At 39.6% G+C, this 15,630-nt stretch overlaps 1 protein-coding gene across 3 annotated transcripts in view; it reads right to left on the minus strand.

The window, feature by feature from the left end:
• Positions 1-15,630, minus strand: part of PARVB (parvin beta) — a 70,273-nt gene that overhangs the window by 31,568 nt on the left and 23,075 nt on the right. For 2 of the 3 annotated variants that reach the window (XM_057427157.1, XM_057427175.1), the window contains exons 2-4: positions 11,775-11,864; positions 8,985-9,055; positions 381-483 (exon numbers count right to left, since the gene is read on the minus strand). In XM_057427157.1, coding sequence (XP_057283140.1) covers positions 381-483; positions 8,985-9,055; positions 11,775-11,864 — 264 coding nt within the window. Of the gene's footprint in view, positions 1-380; positions 484-8,984; positions 9,056-11,774; positions 11,865-14,448; positions 14,605-15,630 lie in introns of those variants that run through there. The other variant, XM_057427167.1, reaches the window with a different exon arrangement.

Consider the following 15,630-nt stretch of genomic DNA (forward strand, 5'->3'; position numbering starts at 1 on the left):
AAAAAAGCGCTCAGCCCAAGAGCTTTCAGAAGCAAATTATGCAGACAAAATTTTGGACCACATGGCTTCTTCTTGGTTCCCCACTGTAAACACAAATCTCTTCACCTTTGTTCTGCCATCGCTTCATCTTTTTTCAGCTGTCTGGACTATATTCAGTCCATGAAAAAAAATACCTAGGAATCATCTGGATTTCCTTCCCTTTCAGCAGACAGCCTGAGAAGAACAGATGGAGAAGCTGACAGTGTAGCTATCAGTGACACAAACTATACTTGGTAAGATGGCAAGTTACTGCACAGACCTGCTGCTGTCTTCAGCTTTGAAAGAGATAAACTTTGGGCCCCTTCCAGTCTTTGAGGCTGCCTTCTCTTGTGTGAACTCACCTAGCAGCTTTTGCAGCACCTGTCCATCATAAAGGTCCTCTTCAAGCTGTTTGACAATGATTCTCTCCTCCACCAGCACATCATTAATCCAGTCAATTAGAACCTGAAAATACAGAAAGAGGAGGCAGATGTCTAAAAGTCATTGAAATGTGTTCCTTCCATTCAAAGCAGTAATCAGGAATATAAAACAGAGCCAGACTAACCATATTATTGTATTTCCAAGCTACAGAGAAATAATACAAAGAGATGCTTTTGCGCTACTGTTTTTAATTTGGGTCTTGAGGCATTGCAATTTTAACGCCCTCTATTTTTCCTCATTAAAATGTCTCTAGACTGCACCAATCCTAAAGCAAGTAGCAACTAGCAGCTCTACAATAATAACATTTACTAGTATCTATGTCTCTAGGTCTTATCTCTTTTACAGGAGCAGTAGACCTGCCAATAGATGACAACAGTCCCATGCTCCCACCATGACCTCTAGCCTGAATGGACATGAGTGGGGTCCCAGAAAGAATAGCTTCAAAAGGGAAAAGAGTGAATGCTCCTACTAACAGGAGTTAAACAGACCCACCAGCTAGATCCCTGCCATAAGATAAGGCATTTTATCTTAAACTACTGCAAAATATGGAAGTCTGGAATTAAAATTTTGGTCAAGTGGGCCTGATAACCATTCAACAACATATATATTAGTCCCCATATGCTGATTACTGTAACTATAAAAAACAATCACCTGCAAAATAGGAAGGAACGTAAAGAACCTTTAAAAAGAAAAGGAACTGAGTTAAGTTTTCCAGGTGCCAAAGATAACAATTTCCAAACAGTTACAGGAAAAACAGCCTTGACTGTTTAAAGTTGGCAGTAATGCTTTCCTCCAATTTATTATTTGGAAAATTAAATTACTTTTGCAAAAATACTATGGTTCTGTGTTAAATCCTGCTAAATCCTTGTTCCTGTAAGAGTAATGCAATCACGGACATGCAAAATCCATTCACTAGAGCTACCTAAAGCAATAAGCCTAGGTTAAAAATTCTACATTTTTTATTTCATATAAATTTGTGCATTCTTTAAATTCACTTTCTGATTAGATCCCACGCTTCTGCCTCTTATCAGCAGTCATGATGACTAAGAAAGTTTTGGGGTTTTAATATACAAGAGATTGTGAAACAAAAGCAGATAAAGAAAATACAGATGGGCTGTATTTTCACACCCACCTTGGCAATCCTGGGAAACACAAGCATTCGAATATGTTGGTCACAATGTAATTCAGTCTGGCTACTGAGGTTCATTGAATATACAAACCTCGAGTAAGTTTTGCTAGGCTTAGTGTCCACAAAGAAGTTTACAATCCAAACATGAAATAATACTGCTTCATGTATCTCTAATCTGTATCTTCAGTACTTCCATAAGTACGCTGAAAAGGTACAGGGCTGAAACTCAGCACTAAAAATACTGCAAGTAAGTGGCAAATTTTAGCTGGGAAATATGGCAAGTCATGGAAAGTAAGGATCAGTATTTACATACTCACATGCGTAAATCACTTTTACATACTAATGTATGTAAATACATGTAAATATATATTTACATACTCATGTATGTAAATCACTTTTGCCCTATACGCTGACAAAGAATTAAAAATCTCAGTAATAAAAATTACTCCTCTAAAGGGCTTTCTTCCAAAATAAAGCTTTTCTGGTGAGTTATTCACCAGTCAATACCAGCTGCTTGTAATAAAGCTGGTCTTCCCTAGAGCAGGCAAAGGCACAGTGTAGAAGCTATCTGAAAACAGATCTGGATATACACAGATGTGCTCTGCACCAGTATTACTGCCCCTGGTAACCATCTTGCTTCTACGTTACACAGGCAGATAGATAGATAGATAGACAGACAGATACACAGACAGATACATATATCACATGGGCAGAGAAAAGTGTCAAGACAATTGCTCTTCCTGCATTTCATCCTCTAGCAGTTCTCAGAATGCCTCTTCAGAAGCCTCTGGACCATGTAAACTCTCCCTGCCCAGTCATTCTCCTCTAGGTTTAAAGCTAGGGTTTTCCAAAAATTGTAACATGTTGGCTACCATCTGGCACAGGGCATCAAACCTTTGGGTTTCCTTTGAAAACCCCAACCAAAATTAGCTCATCAGAGGTTATAGCCAGCAAAAGTTAAATGCAAGAAGATGCAGCCTAAATAAAACAGTCAACAGAGCTCTGCCCTGAAGGTGGGAACCATGAGCACATTTGGAGAGAAAATTCCAATCAGTTATTCTTGTCTCTTTCAATCCTTTTCATGGGGTAGAAGAATGTTTATGGTGAAGGGCTGGAGAGAGACATTAGACAAGTTAGTGAAGGATTACCACAGCTGGAAGACAATAAGAAAAGGGATACCATCTTTCACCTTGAAAATTGTCCACCAGTGGTACAGAAAAGTGAGTCTCTAAGGTAACTGCCCAATTCCAGAATTATACAAGTCTGACACACAGACACCAACAGAAAAACAACTGAAAAAATCAAAGTCATAGAAGACTTAGGTCTTCCATGAGAATTACAGAGCAGACTTCCAAAAATTATCTGAAGTTCAGCTGAAATTATAATTTTATAATGAGATTCCACTATAGCCCCTCTAGGAAGAGGCCTGATTTCCAGAAGTCCTCAGAAACTTTGTTAAAGGAAGACTCAGATTGCTAAACTGTGTCTAAAAACAAAATACATTTGAAACCATTAATAAATGTTTTATTTTGCCTGTCCTGTGCTGTATGGTATTGAAGTCAGAATCTAGAAAATGCCAAGGAATTAGAAAGAAAAATCTGGAAGCACCTCCTAATGTAGGAGCCAACATCCCATTTCCAAAAGTGTAGATGTACAGGAATCACAAAGAGGCTTTGGGTACAGGGTATTTAAGAAGGAAACACACTATGCGTTACTTAAATGTTTCAGAGAAATTTAGCACTGGAAAACTTTTGGGAAAAAAAGGACAAAACATAAAAGAGATACAAATCAAACAAGATCTAGCCACAGTTATTTTATTATTTTAATAGTTCAGCACCTGAGTGAGAGAAAAATACCCCAAAGAACATTCTAGCTTTTTGGTACTCAGACTACAACTCTAGCTCTGCTAGAAAAGACTAATTTGAGATTTATATTTAAAAAATAAATAAGACTCAAGTGGGTTTTGTTTTGTAGGGTTTTTTTCTTAACAGCCCTTGTACAAGCCCCTGAAGACTGACAAGTACTGTAATTAAAATACAACCTGCCAAACCTCCAAAATCTGCTGTCTCACCTCTTGGCTTCCTGGTTACGGCTTACTTAGAAACCTGGAAACATCTTTCTGCACACGATTCTTATCTTTTTTTTTTTTTTTTTTAATTTTACAAGGGAACTAAAGAACTGTAATGCTTATTGAAATGACAAACATGCAGAAATACGCTCTCTCTACTCACAGAAAGTCAGGTCTCTGATTCTTTGTAGTTGCTCCTTCGTGCAAAGACTGAAGCAAAAAATATTCAATTACCTGAATGGCTAAAAAATTAAACAGCCTGATACAGGCACAGAGTACATGCAGACAAGTTGCAGAGAGCTCTTCCTGTACATGAAAACATACTTGACTTCGACCTGCCTGGTCTCACGCTCCTGTCCTCATTCCTTTAGTTCTGTGCCTGCGCTTCGTACATCTGCATTTCAATACTGCCTTTTAAGCTTGGGATACATTTGCTGCATTAAATAACAGGTGTAAAAAACAATGGAGGATTGAGGAAGTGCTCTATTGCAAAGCCTGTTCTCCCAGTGTCAGCCCTAACACCATGCCTCTCCTTATGCACAATGGCTGGTGAAGCTACCACAAGAGATCACATGTAGCTAACAATCTTCAATGTACCTTAGACTCGTTCTCTTGTTCAGTGCTTCAGACTACAAAGCAGCATGCAGGTACATGGAAATGTTTGTTACAGCACTTAATTTGTCATATATTTCATGAAAAGCTGCTTTTCTTACCATTTTCTTTACTTTTCTATAGTATAGGGGATTAGCAGCATCATTTTAAAACTCTGACACAATATCCATGTGTCCTCAAAACCACACCTGTCCTTTCAAGCATATCCATCCATACTCATATAAAACATCTCTGAACTGCGTCAAATGCTCAGACACATGCATTTGTAGTTGAAAAATTTCCAGTGGTGCTTTAAATTCTGACACATCGATTTATCATATCACTTTTAGGGCAAATGTATATGTCTGCTCAAATGAGCCATGTTGCATTATTAAACACTGAGCTGAAAACTGAAATTCACCATGAGGCAGACAGCTGAAACAGGAGTGCTAGAAATCATGAAGGAAAAATGAGTCTGCCTGTTCAACTTAGGGTTTTTTTTTTTCAGTTCATGCAACATCAAACTTCCCCACCTCAGTGAAGGGATTTTGCTCTGCTTCCATGTTAGTGAGGCACATTCAAAGTTAACCTGCAGAGTTCAAAGGTGTAATCACCCCACAGTCACCACTGTTCAGTAATGAACAAAATGAAAAACAAAATACATTAACACATCTGGCCCAATGGGAAAACAGGAAGCCCAGTCACCAGAAGCAGCAAAGAAAGAAAACCCTGATTTCCATGACCTTTTTACCCCTGACTTCTGGGAAAATTAGGAGGCAGAGATCAAAGGTATGAAAGCTTAACTGGCTTCAGGATTGAGCATGGAAATTAATATTAAAGATTCATAATCCAGCCTAGAATCCACTGACTAAGCACAAAGCACTGGCAGCCTGTAAACAAAGAGAAGGCTTCTCGTTTTCAAAAGCAGACCACAGAGCATTTAGGAAGCACACTTTCACATTGAAACCTTACCAATACGACAGTGGCTTTATTTTTGTTTCCTGTTTGCCACAGTAAATTTAAAAAAGCCATAAAATTAAACATGGAAAAAGGCAATAATTTCTACAACAGTGAATGACTTTACCACAAAATAAGCATATTTATGCATTTGAGGCAGTATCTAGACCAGCAGTGTTTGGATCTGCATTAAGTTTAGATGAGGCTTTAAAAGCCAAAAGTTGTTGCAGTGTCACCTGATCTTACAGAAGTCCCTACAGGGAGGGAAAGCATCCTGCAACTATGACTTGCTCCCTTTCATCAGGCAAGGTGCTTTCAGATGGGACCCAATTCCTACAAGCTGCTGTTCTAAAATTTTTGATTCAATTAATAAAAGCTCTTCTTCAGACTTTTCCTACCAAAATACATTAGAAAACCCTAGAAAATCTGACACTTCAGTGAAATGTTAAAATATATTTTCAAAGTCTCTGGCTAAATTCCTACAGCCTATTAACCATAATTATGTTTAGGATGACAACCAACAACAAAGCCTTTGAAACTTTCACCTGTCAGCCATATCTGAACCATAAAGGGGGGGGGAAGATTCTTTCCATCTTTACACCCAATACACAAAGAAACATACATGAACAATGAGGAAAGGACACACAGATCAGCCTCCTTTTATTAAGTATTCAAAAGACAGCTAGAAGGAAGTCCAAACACTTTCTAAAATTACTGACATGAACCAACCAAGGGAGCTTTCTATATTACTAGAAACTGAATTTTAAACAGATTCGCACTAACATATAGACTGGAAACCTGACTCTGAAGTATACAAGAAAAAGCAATAAGTCACGAGATACTTCTGTATCCAGCCACAAAAGAGCTCAAATAATTCAGACGCTTACTTTAAGTAAGTTGTTCACTTGTCACTTAGCAAATATTGGGCAATGAGTGAAAGAAGCTCACACATTTCAGACATCAGAATTAAGAGATTTTATGAGTAAATTATTTTTATAGATAGATAGACAGACAGATAAAATGATAACTCATCTCTTTTTTCCTGATCTGAATTTTCACTTTAGGTCTGCTTGGCCATGTACCAAACTGTGTTTGCTTACACACAGAGCAGGAGAAGTAAGGCAAAAAAGGCTTCCATCCACAGAGGGAACTTTGTTGAACACTTCATATTGACAAATTGTGGTCAACTATTTTTAGAATACCATCAGTGATGATAAAAAACAACGCTCTGAGGCATAATTCTAGTTCCTAATGATGTTCATGTGTGGAAGAGGATTTAAAGCACATATTTTAGCATCCCAAACTAAGCAGCCTTCAAGAAAGGAATTCACCATATATTTGCTTTCATAAGAGTGAGAAATGAGGCTTTTTATTGTTTGGGATTTTTTTTCCTGTTGGTCCCTCCATGTTACCACAATGCTACACAATCTGTCACTCCAGAGTTACAACAGCTCTTTCAAAATTACTCCGAAACACTCACATAAGCTTGCACTGATCAATCACTATGCATAGAATTCCTATGGCATGAGGCTAAGAGAAATTAAAACAGTATTTTGTGGAGACAAAGAGATATTCAAGCAGTGTCAGCAACAGATATCTCTGCTGCTGCTTTGCACTGGGACCCATTTACCCAACTGCATATGACTGACAAAACAGAAACACTCAAAATCAATGATGGCAAACCACTGGCACGTCTAACTCTGGTGCTGAAAGAGTTTTGGGCTGGCACCAATGAAACTAAGTCATACTGCCAAATTTCAAAAGCATGAGGCTCTGTTGCTGCTATTGACACATTCCTCTCTCAGAGAAAAGAGAGAACCAATTTGAACTATAAAAACTTCCATCTATTCAGCTCCTCACTCCTTCCTAGTCCATGGAGATCTTTCATTTCAAGCTCTGTGGGGCAGAGAGTCTTTTCTGCTGGCCGCTGCTGTATAGCACTTAGCACACCTAATTCTCATCCAGCATTGGGGCTCTTGGAAAACGTCATTAACCACCAAACAACAGAAAAGAAGGAATAAATTTCTCAATTTTTTGCATTATCCAAACTCTGTGGCATAAAATAGGCTTTGCCAACTTAATTCAAACCTCTCCCTGTGTTACAGATTCACACCAACACAGTGTTAAATATTTCTCTACCTGAATTTCTGTAAAAACTTGCAGCTGCTGAGAGGTATACATATGATTAGCAGTTACCTGGATTACATAATTTCCAAGTAGGAACTCTGCAGAACATGTTTCTTCTTTGAGGATGATCCCAAGGATCCAGTTACACACTGTTCCCCACCCCATCTGCTCCCATTCAATTGATGATACCTTTCTCTTTATGCAAGTGCAAACTGGTGTAGCAAACCAGGGCCTGATTCTGCACTGAAAGCACTTGGACACATTCTCAAGTGCTGCTCTTGCCTCAATTTTCCTTCCTCCTGAAGTTATAACCTTGCTAGACTATGCACCGAAGGAAGACCCACTAACTCACATTAAATTAAATTCAATAGCAAAATTCCCAATTTAAACACAGTTCTAGTATCAGTATCAAGTCCAGATATATCTAGAGAGCATCTGGTTCCTTCACTGCAATAACTCTAGTTCAGCTGAATCACTTATGATAATATCGCTGTTCCACTAGCAAAGAAACCACAATACATATTGAAAGAGTAGTGAAAGACCATTATACCTGGATTTAGGAGCTAACAAAGAAAGAACATGCAAATTCACTTAATTTAAAACCACAATGTATTCCAGGTAAATTAGAATAACAAAGAAATATGAGCACAGCTCCTTGCTGAAGTTAGTTTGATGTGGTTTTGTAATCCTAAACATGTTACTACAGTGTTGATAACAGATCAAAGGGCTTGTTTTAAAGATGTACCAGGTGAGAGGTATGCTGAGGTGTTGTGTGAATCATAGACATGTGCAGCCAGGGTGCACAAGGTTTCTTCAAAGCAATGTGCCACAGCCCAACCCCTATCTGGAGACAGTATACACTATCCAAAGTTTTCAGGCCCATCCAGCTGCACTGTTGTTTCTAACAAAAGTATGTTTTAAAAATAATTTCAAAACAATAAAGAGGAAGTGTAGAGAGAAGTATAACACAAGCACAAACACTTCTTGGAAAGGGATCCCATTTGTTCAGAATTGCCATCTCTTTTCTTCCTGCTCAAGTTTTCACTATGTTAACCTCAAAAACATACTGCATAGAAAAGGTTCTCCTAAACACTAGTCCCTCAGGATCAAATTCTCCATTATGCCTGGCAGAAACTATGAGGGCTGCTGAGGCAGGAAGCCACACTTCAGATCAGCACAGCTGGAACACCATTATCAACACCTTGGACATGTGTCTCCTGTGGCAACAGAGATTCAAGACAATCTGCACACAGGCAAACCAAGGACTTGTCTTTACAAAAACCTCACAACAGAATACAGGGCAAAAAGAATCTCAGTGCCAACTTTCCTGTAACACCAGAGGTCTCCTCGCTGTCCCCTACCATGCCCTTGCTCATTCCAGTCTCATTCCTTCTTCTCCTGAAATCTCACCAATGCTTTCCAAAGCTTATTCCCTGTTTTCATCAACAGAAGAAACCTAAGTTTATGAGCACTCTGATATTCTGCTTTTTCTTGTTACACGCGTTACTTTTAGCCTTATCTTGTTGATGACCTTAGTTTTCATAGATACACTTCAGTAGCAAGTTGTAATTCCTCAACTGCATTCTTGGTAACCAGCTTCTAAATGACTCTGGCTCGCTAGTTTTGAAGAAGAATAAAACAGTGATTTCTTACCTTGATCAGCTCTTTGAACTTGGGCTCTTCTTTCGAGTTAGGATCAATCATAGTGCGTTCCTCATTCTCCTCTGTCCAAGTAAAATGGGAAACTTTAGTGATACCCACTTCGAATGTACACTGCTGAAATACTGCAACAATTGCTAATAAAGTAGCCTGTCAGTTGATCAGAAGATTGCAGTGCCTAGTCATCATCTTAGCAAACAATGTTCAAAGTGTTAGACACTGTTAAAAGTTACACAGAAAGATAACTTCCCTAAAATAAGGCTGTTTCCACTGAACTTCCCCAGCTCAGACCCTACTGAATGCAGAATACTTCAGGATAATTATTGTCCTCTATACCCTGTGAGGCATGTTCATATTAACATGCCAAAAAGTGCAGTCAACTGCTTTTCTCCTCCTCAATTTGTATTTAATTTCTATTTGAAAATACCTGTCCCAAATGACACCATCATGAATCTTATGGTAGTACACTCAGTGTAACGCTTTGGCAGACAGTCTGTGCCTCTGCCCTCTGCTTTCTCTGAAACTTTCACATGCAACCCTGAGTGCATGAATTCTTTAGCCTCTGGTTGAGCTGTAGAATTAAAACTACCCCAGTTTATATCAGCTGTATTTGTGCATGGGGGATGAACATAAAATAAATCTCAGGTGTAAGGTCTTCTATTTCTTCTGTTGCTGGGAGATGAAGAGGTGTGAGAGATGTTCTCCATTGGCCAACAGAACAACCACAAGAGGCATGAATATAAAGATTAATTTTTAGAAGTGATGATTTGATACAGAATTGTTGATAGCAAAATCAACTTGATCTAAGGCTCTAGCACAAACAGCCTCTGGCACAACTACCTTTACAACAGCACATACAGACATGTGCATCATGTACGTGCTTATACGCTACCATACATATGGATATCAGAAGCACAAGGAGCAAGTCTCATATTTTAAATTCTGGTGCTTGCTTTCAAGTAGCAGACCTCTGCCTACACCTTTCTTTTTAGCTCCTTTAGTAGCCAAGTGGTATCTGTGATCTAGGTTAGATCTGCTTCTTTCAGTGTAAAGCAAACCCTAGCTACTACACAACAGGAACATACAGATGCGTGACATACAGATGCCACAGCTACAAGAGGAGATCCACATCTCTTGAGCTAAAATAGTTATACATAAATCTTACGGATTCGATAGGAATCCTATTTTCCTACTGGTTTCTCAATTCCTTCCAGCATGACAACAAAGGAGGGGTTTCGGTATGACCATTGGTCAGGCCATTGCCACACTGCAGAGAGGAACCCTTTAAAAACCTGACAATGACCAGACTACAGTGACTTCCTATTGCAGTGCTCCACTTCACTGCTGTCAGACGTGAAACATAACACTTGCACGTCCTAGACACAAGACAGACTATACCATCTAACTGGTTACCTTAGACTTCATAGTATTTTCCAGGGCCCCTTATCTTTATTAAAAAAATAAGACCCTGCTATCTGAATATACTTGACAAATTTCCAGAAACTATGAGAAATGTGAATTCTTTTGCTATTTTATTTTCCTTTACTTCCTCATTACTGTCTAGGATGAGTCAGGCAGTCTAATTGTAAGGAATTAACACCCACTACATACCCAAAATACACTAACAAACCCTGAATAAGATTTGACCCATAATGTTCTTTGCTTAAGGTTCACTGGTGGTCATGTCTTTCATGAGAGGCCTTTAGGAGTGGTCCTGCATCTTCTAAAGTCATACATGGCTTTAGTGGTACCCAAAAGGTATAACTGGAGACACTCCTGATCCACACAATCAATACTTTGCCCACTTCCCAGAAGAACAGTACTTTGCATTTCCTACTCATTTTCTAATGAGAAAATCTAAATGACTAACTCTTCTTGATTTTACTTAACTGTTTTATTATTTGTCTTCATGACAGTTTGCTTCAACTAATTCCAGGAAAGAAATGATTTATTCCAACAATATTTAACCACTTTTTATTATTAAAATATGCTGCTGCTCTTATAGGGATACAGGGAGATGGAGAGAATAGGAATTTGAATACTTACCTTCTTTCTATAAAGCACTGCTTGTTTTACATACTTCTATCCGCATTACATTTAATTACTGTTTTCAGCAGCCTAAATGCTCATCTGTTCATCCAATATCAGGTTCCATTTTGCTACACTGCCACTTACAAAGTGACAGCAGTAACCCAAGTAGGAACATGGCATCCACTAGTTCAGAGTAGTATGAGTGTTGAGACAAGACAGTCTCAGGAACCACAACACATACTTCTACGGGCTTTCTGTAGGTTTGTCCTTCTGTACTTCAGTTCCCTATCTAAAGAGAGAGAGGGAAAAGACACCACTTCCTCCCTAAAGAAGGATGTCTGAGATGCACTTGGCCAATGAGTTAATGGAACTGAATCTTAAGCAGAAAAATTCAGCAGTATTTTCCACTTAAATCTTTGCAAAATTTCTATCTACTTTCAGGGTGATCACAGAAGAACTCAAGTTCTCTGTCAATTCATTGAACAAGTCAATTTTCCCATAAATTACCCATAAACTTTCCCATAAACTAGATTAGGTGTACCTGCATAGCTGGCACTGCTCTTTAAATTTCACTTCAGACGTTTCTAATTTCTAATCTACATGTAACATGCAACAATTCTCAATTCTCATGTCAAATTCTTACAGTTTCAACTCAGGAATCTACATTCAACAGTAAAACAAAAGATAGGAGGGTCACAGTGGCCACCTTCATTAACAATTGCTTAGTCAAGTTCTGTAGCATGAATACTTTACCTAACAGTGTGTCTTCTGGATGAATGTCCACGGCGCTTGGGTTCATTGGTGCATTGATAGCATTTTTACCTTCTTCTTGGAGGTCACTCACTGAAGAGAGGGGAGAAAAAAAAAAAAGAAAGAAAAACTGTAATAAATGCAAAGTTGGCAGATATGTAGGGGTTGAAGAGGGTATTCATAATATGAGAAAACATCTGGTAGATCCATTTCAAAACAGGATCACGGTGGAATTAAGAACTGCAGTCACTGTGGAAAATAAAATCAAAGTAACATCCTTTTATAGCTTCTTATTAAACCAAGCTACCACATAACTGGCTGAAAATATTTTGCAAGAAACCCAATCCTGTGGTAAAAGCAACCTCAGAGCGCGTGTTTCTCCAAAAGGGAGGGGGCTGAGCTTTGTCTGCAGGATGGCCCAGATCTATAGCAGACAGCAAACTGTAAAAACAAACTTCTTTTCTGACAGCATGACCCCCAGACATCACCACCTTTTCCAACTGCAGAACACCAGGAACTGTGATATGCTACTGGCCTCATTAAAAGTCTCAGAGAATCAAAGCGAGACCTACCAAATAACGATGAAAATGTATTTAATTCTAGCACTGCCACTGACTAAAAATAGATGTGGCATGATCTGGTGAACACAAATCTGAAATTTGTGATTTCAAGCTCTTGTCCTAAACCTACAACTCTCATTTGGGGAAGTCAGTAAAGTACCCTTCATCAATAAAATGGGTATTAAAATACTTCCCTGTGTCCTGCCACATGGGAGCAACTAAACTTGAGGACAAGTACTGAATAACTCTTCAGTATCTTCACAGAATGTCAGTAAGAAAAGCACTAGCAATTCTATAACACTTTAACACTCTCCAAGGCACATCTCCTCATAAACTCTGATAACAATTGTCATAAACTAAGCTATTGAAATACATGCCTTTAAAACAGGAGATACAAAGACACTGTGACATCTATGCAGTGACAGTTCTGTGCTAGTGTGAGCTAAGATCATTTTTGGTATTGCAGTCTTCTCAGGGAGAGGTCCAAGTCCCATACTCTTTTCAGGGAAAAACAAAGATTTCCAAATAAATAAAGCCTGTTAGACAAACTCTTCTGGAGAAAAAAAAAGAAGGAACAGTTAACTAATAGGCATAGTATGCCAACAAGCACTTCTTTCAAGAACAGTCACTACTCCCCTTTCCCACTGGAAAATCAAACCACAGGCTAGTCCTTTGCATGCAGCCTGCAAATGTAACAAAATCTGCACCAGTACTTGCTTTTTTCCTACCATAGAATCACATCCTGCTCGATACAAGGGAAGATACAGAGATCCTATTGCCCCAGAGGAGGACACGGAAGCAGAATAAACTGCAGTCCCCACTCCTTCTCACACAGATACTTGAAACAGGTGCTTAGAACAAGTTAGCACACTTCTTAATTGCAGTTCCAAGATGTTAATTAATTATGGTTCACAGCATTAAATTGAACATGACTTAAATCCCCACAAGCAGCAAACAACAGTCTTGTATTTTGAGACCTTATGGCTTATGAACCGCGTTAGAGCAGCGGGTTACAGCTACTATGGCATAAAGCCTGGGGGAAAAGGGGCTGCCAGCAGTAAGTGCAGCTTGCTTTCTGTATTGTGTTCGTATGCAAAGGGAAGGTAACAGAACAGCACTCTTAACTACAATGTCTACAGGCCGAGATTTAATGCCCTTAATAAATGGAGTTATTAAAGAAACTCTTAATTACTCCTTTTCAGCACTCATTCTCATTTTCTTGAAAAACACTCCAAACAAAAGTCAGGGAGCTAAGAGGCCTCATGCAACAGACCAAACGAGCTCTAACAACATACCTTACCCAGCCTGTTTCCATCACACGCCACTAGAGCTTTCCCACTGGAGCAGCTCCTACACTGTGATACCAACGGGAATACGTCCACCAGGAGGCACGAGAAAAATAATTTTGAAACTGGAGACTAGAAATAAGATATTTTTAAACCCTGTTAGGACTATAAAAGCCCAAATTCCACTTACATCAGACCCCTTTTGGAAGTACCAGCCTTGTTTCTAGATTTAACTCTCTTTGCATTATCACAGCATTGCTGTCATTTGGGGAATGCCAAGTGTTCAATAAGGTCAGGGCATAGCTGCTCCTAACGCTCTGCAATTGCAGAAGAAAGCTGCTAAGCTCCTCTGGGCAGTGAATACATGGTACTGTCTTCAGTGTAAGCTATGTAAATAAAATGCTGCATATGTTTCAAGCAAGAATACTTTTCAATGCACCTAAACTAGTTTTATTCCCCCAAAATCAATGAAGATACTTGCTCCTTTTTCTTCTAATATAAAAATGAACTCTACCCTTCCTAACAAAAATACCTTGTTTCTGAGCAATTTACTAAGCTATAAGAAAAAAATAATACAAATTTGTGTATTAAGCCACCATCCCTCACAACATGAAGATAAACCCCTACACTTCAGATCCATTCTGGCTAGGCCAGATCCTGCAGAACCAAAACATCCTCTGCTATGGCTAGCAACAAGACACAGTTATTTCAGCAGAAAGCCCTCCCCAAAGCTTGCTGCCCAGGGACAGCCCTGCCTACAAAGAGCCTGTACACCATGTCCTAGGCAGACAGCTTATAAAGAGATCTTGCTACAAACATAATGCTTCCTACCTCCTTTTTTGCGCCTCTTACACAGGAGCCCTGCCATCCCAGCCCCAGCAGCACAAACAGGTCACAAACGAACCAAATGGGTTGTCTGAACACTGAAGGAGTGGCAGCAACTGGATAAGGGGCTACCACCTCGGGACTGCCAGACCTGGGTTAATTTGGGCATGGTGACACAGGAGGAGGCACTAAGATAGCCTTCCAGCTGCTAGGTGCTGGGGGGGGGCAGGAGGGAGGACATAGTACTTGGCCATGTACTCCCAGCCAGAAATCCTTCCCTACCCTTGCTGCTTCTGCAGATAGCCAGTTGCCTCGCTTGGCCTGCTGCTGGTCCTCTAAGAGCAGGCACCTCAAAGATGACATTTTCTCTTCAAGGAGCTTCCTGAGGAAGTCATCTGTACCCGCTGGACAAAGCACAGTTTGGTTCCCCACCCCAACAGCCTGCCCAGAACACACAGGTTCAAAGATCAACAGCCAGCAGAAGCAGAGAAGAAAATGTGCTTAGGAAGAGAAATTTTCCAGGGTGTTCCCAACACCTGCAGCACTCCAGAAGTCTTTCAATGCTGTGCTTGAACAAATGCTGAGGACTTTTTATCTTCGTTGCTTGCCCCAGTATTTACTTATCACTGCTGAGCAAAGAAACAGAAGCAGGAAAATGAAACCAAGTGGCAACACTGGGAAAAAAAAGAGAAACCACAATAAGCAAGTGGCGACAGTTAAAAATAATAGTCAGGATGGACCAACAGCATAGAACCTGATAGGTGTTTCAATGAAAATTTACAACAAAGAACAGCATTCAGACCATGATTTCACAAACCCAAAGGTACTTAGAAGATTATGGATATTAATCAATTGGCAAACACCAAGCTCCTTGACTTAACTGTGGCTTTGCTGTAAGGACTTATGCCAGATCCTCACATGAAATGAGTCATCCATGCAGGTGGACATTTTACTAGTAGAGCAGAGATGCGCATGCACAACAGGTGACAGTCATGGTAGGTTCCACATGAGGTCTTACTGCCTGCTCTTCACCTGCCCATTCCCAAGTTCCCTTCTTTCCCCACAGAAAACACCTTCCCCTGTTGTGTTGCAATTGTTCTTTTCTCTCCAAATGAGAACTGTGTAAAGTATCTTCCTCTAAAGCCTGATCATTTCATTTCATACATCGGTCAGAGTAAACACGCAGTA

The sequence above is a fragment of the Pezoporus wallicus genome, unplaced genomic scaffold (genome assembly GCF_028554395.1).
Source record: "Pezoporus wallicus isolate ANWC-B61680 ecotype Strahan unplaced genomic scaffold, APGP_CSIRO_Pwel_v1 scaffold_3294, whole genome shotgun sequence".
Classification (NCBI taxonomy): domain Eukaryota; kingdom Metazoa; phylum Chordata; class Aves; order Psittaciformes; family Psittacidae; genus Pezoporus; species Pezoporus wallicus.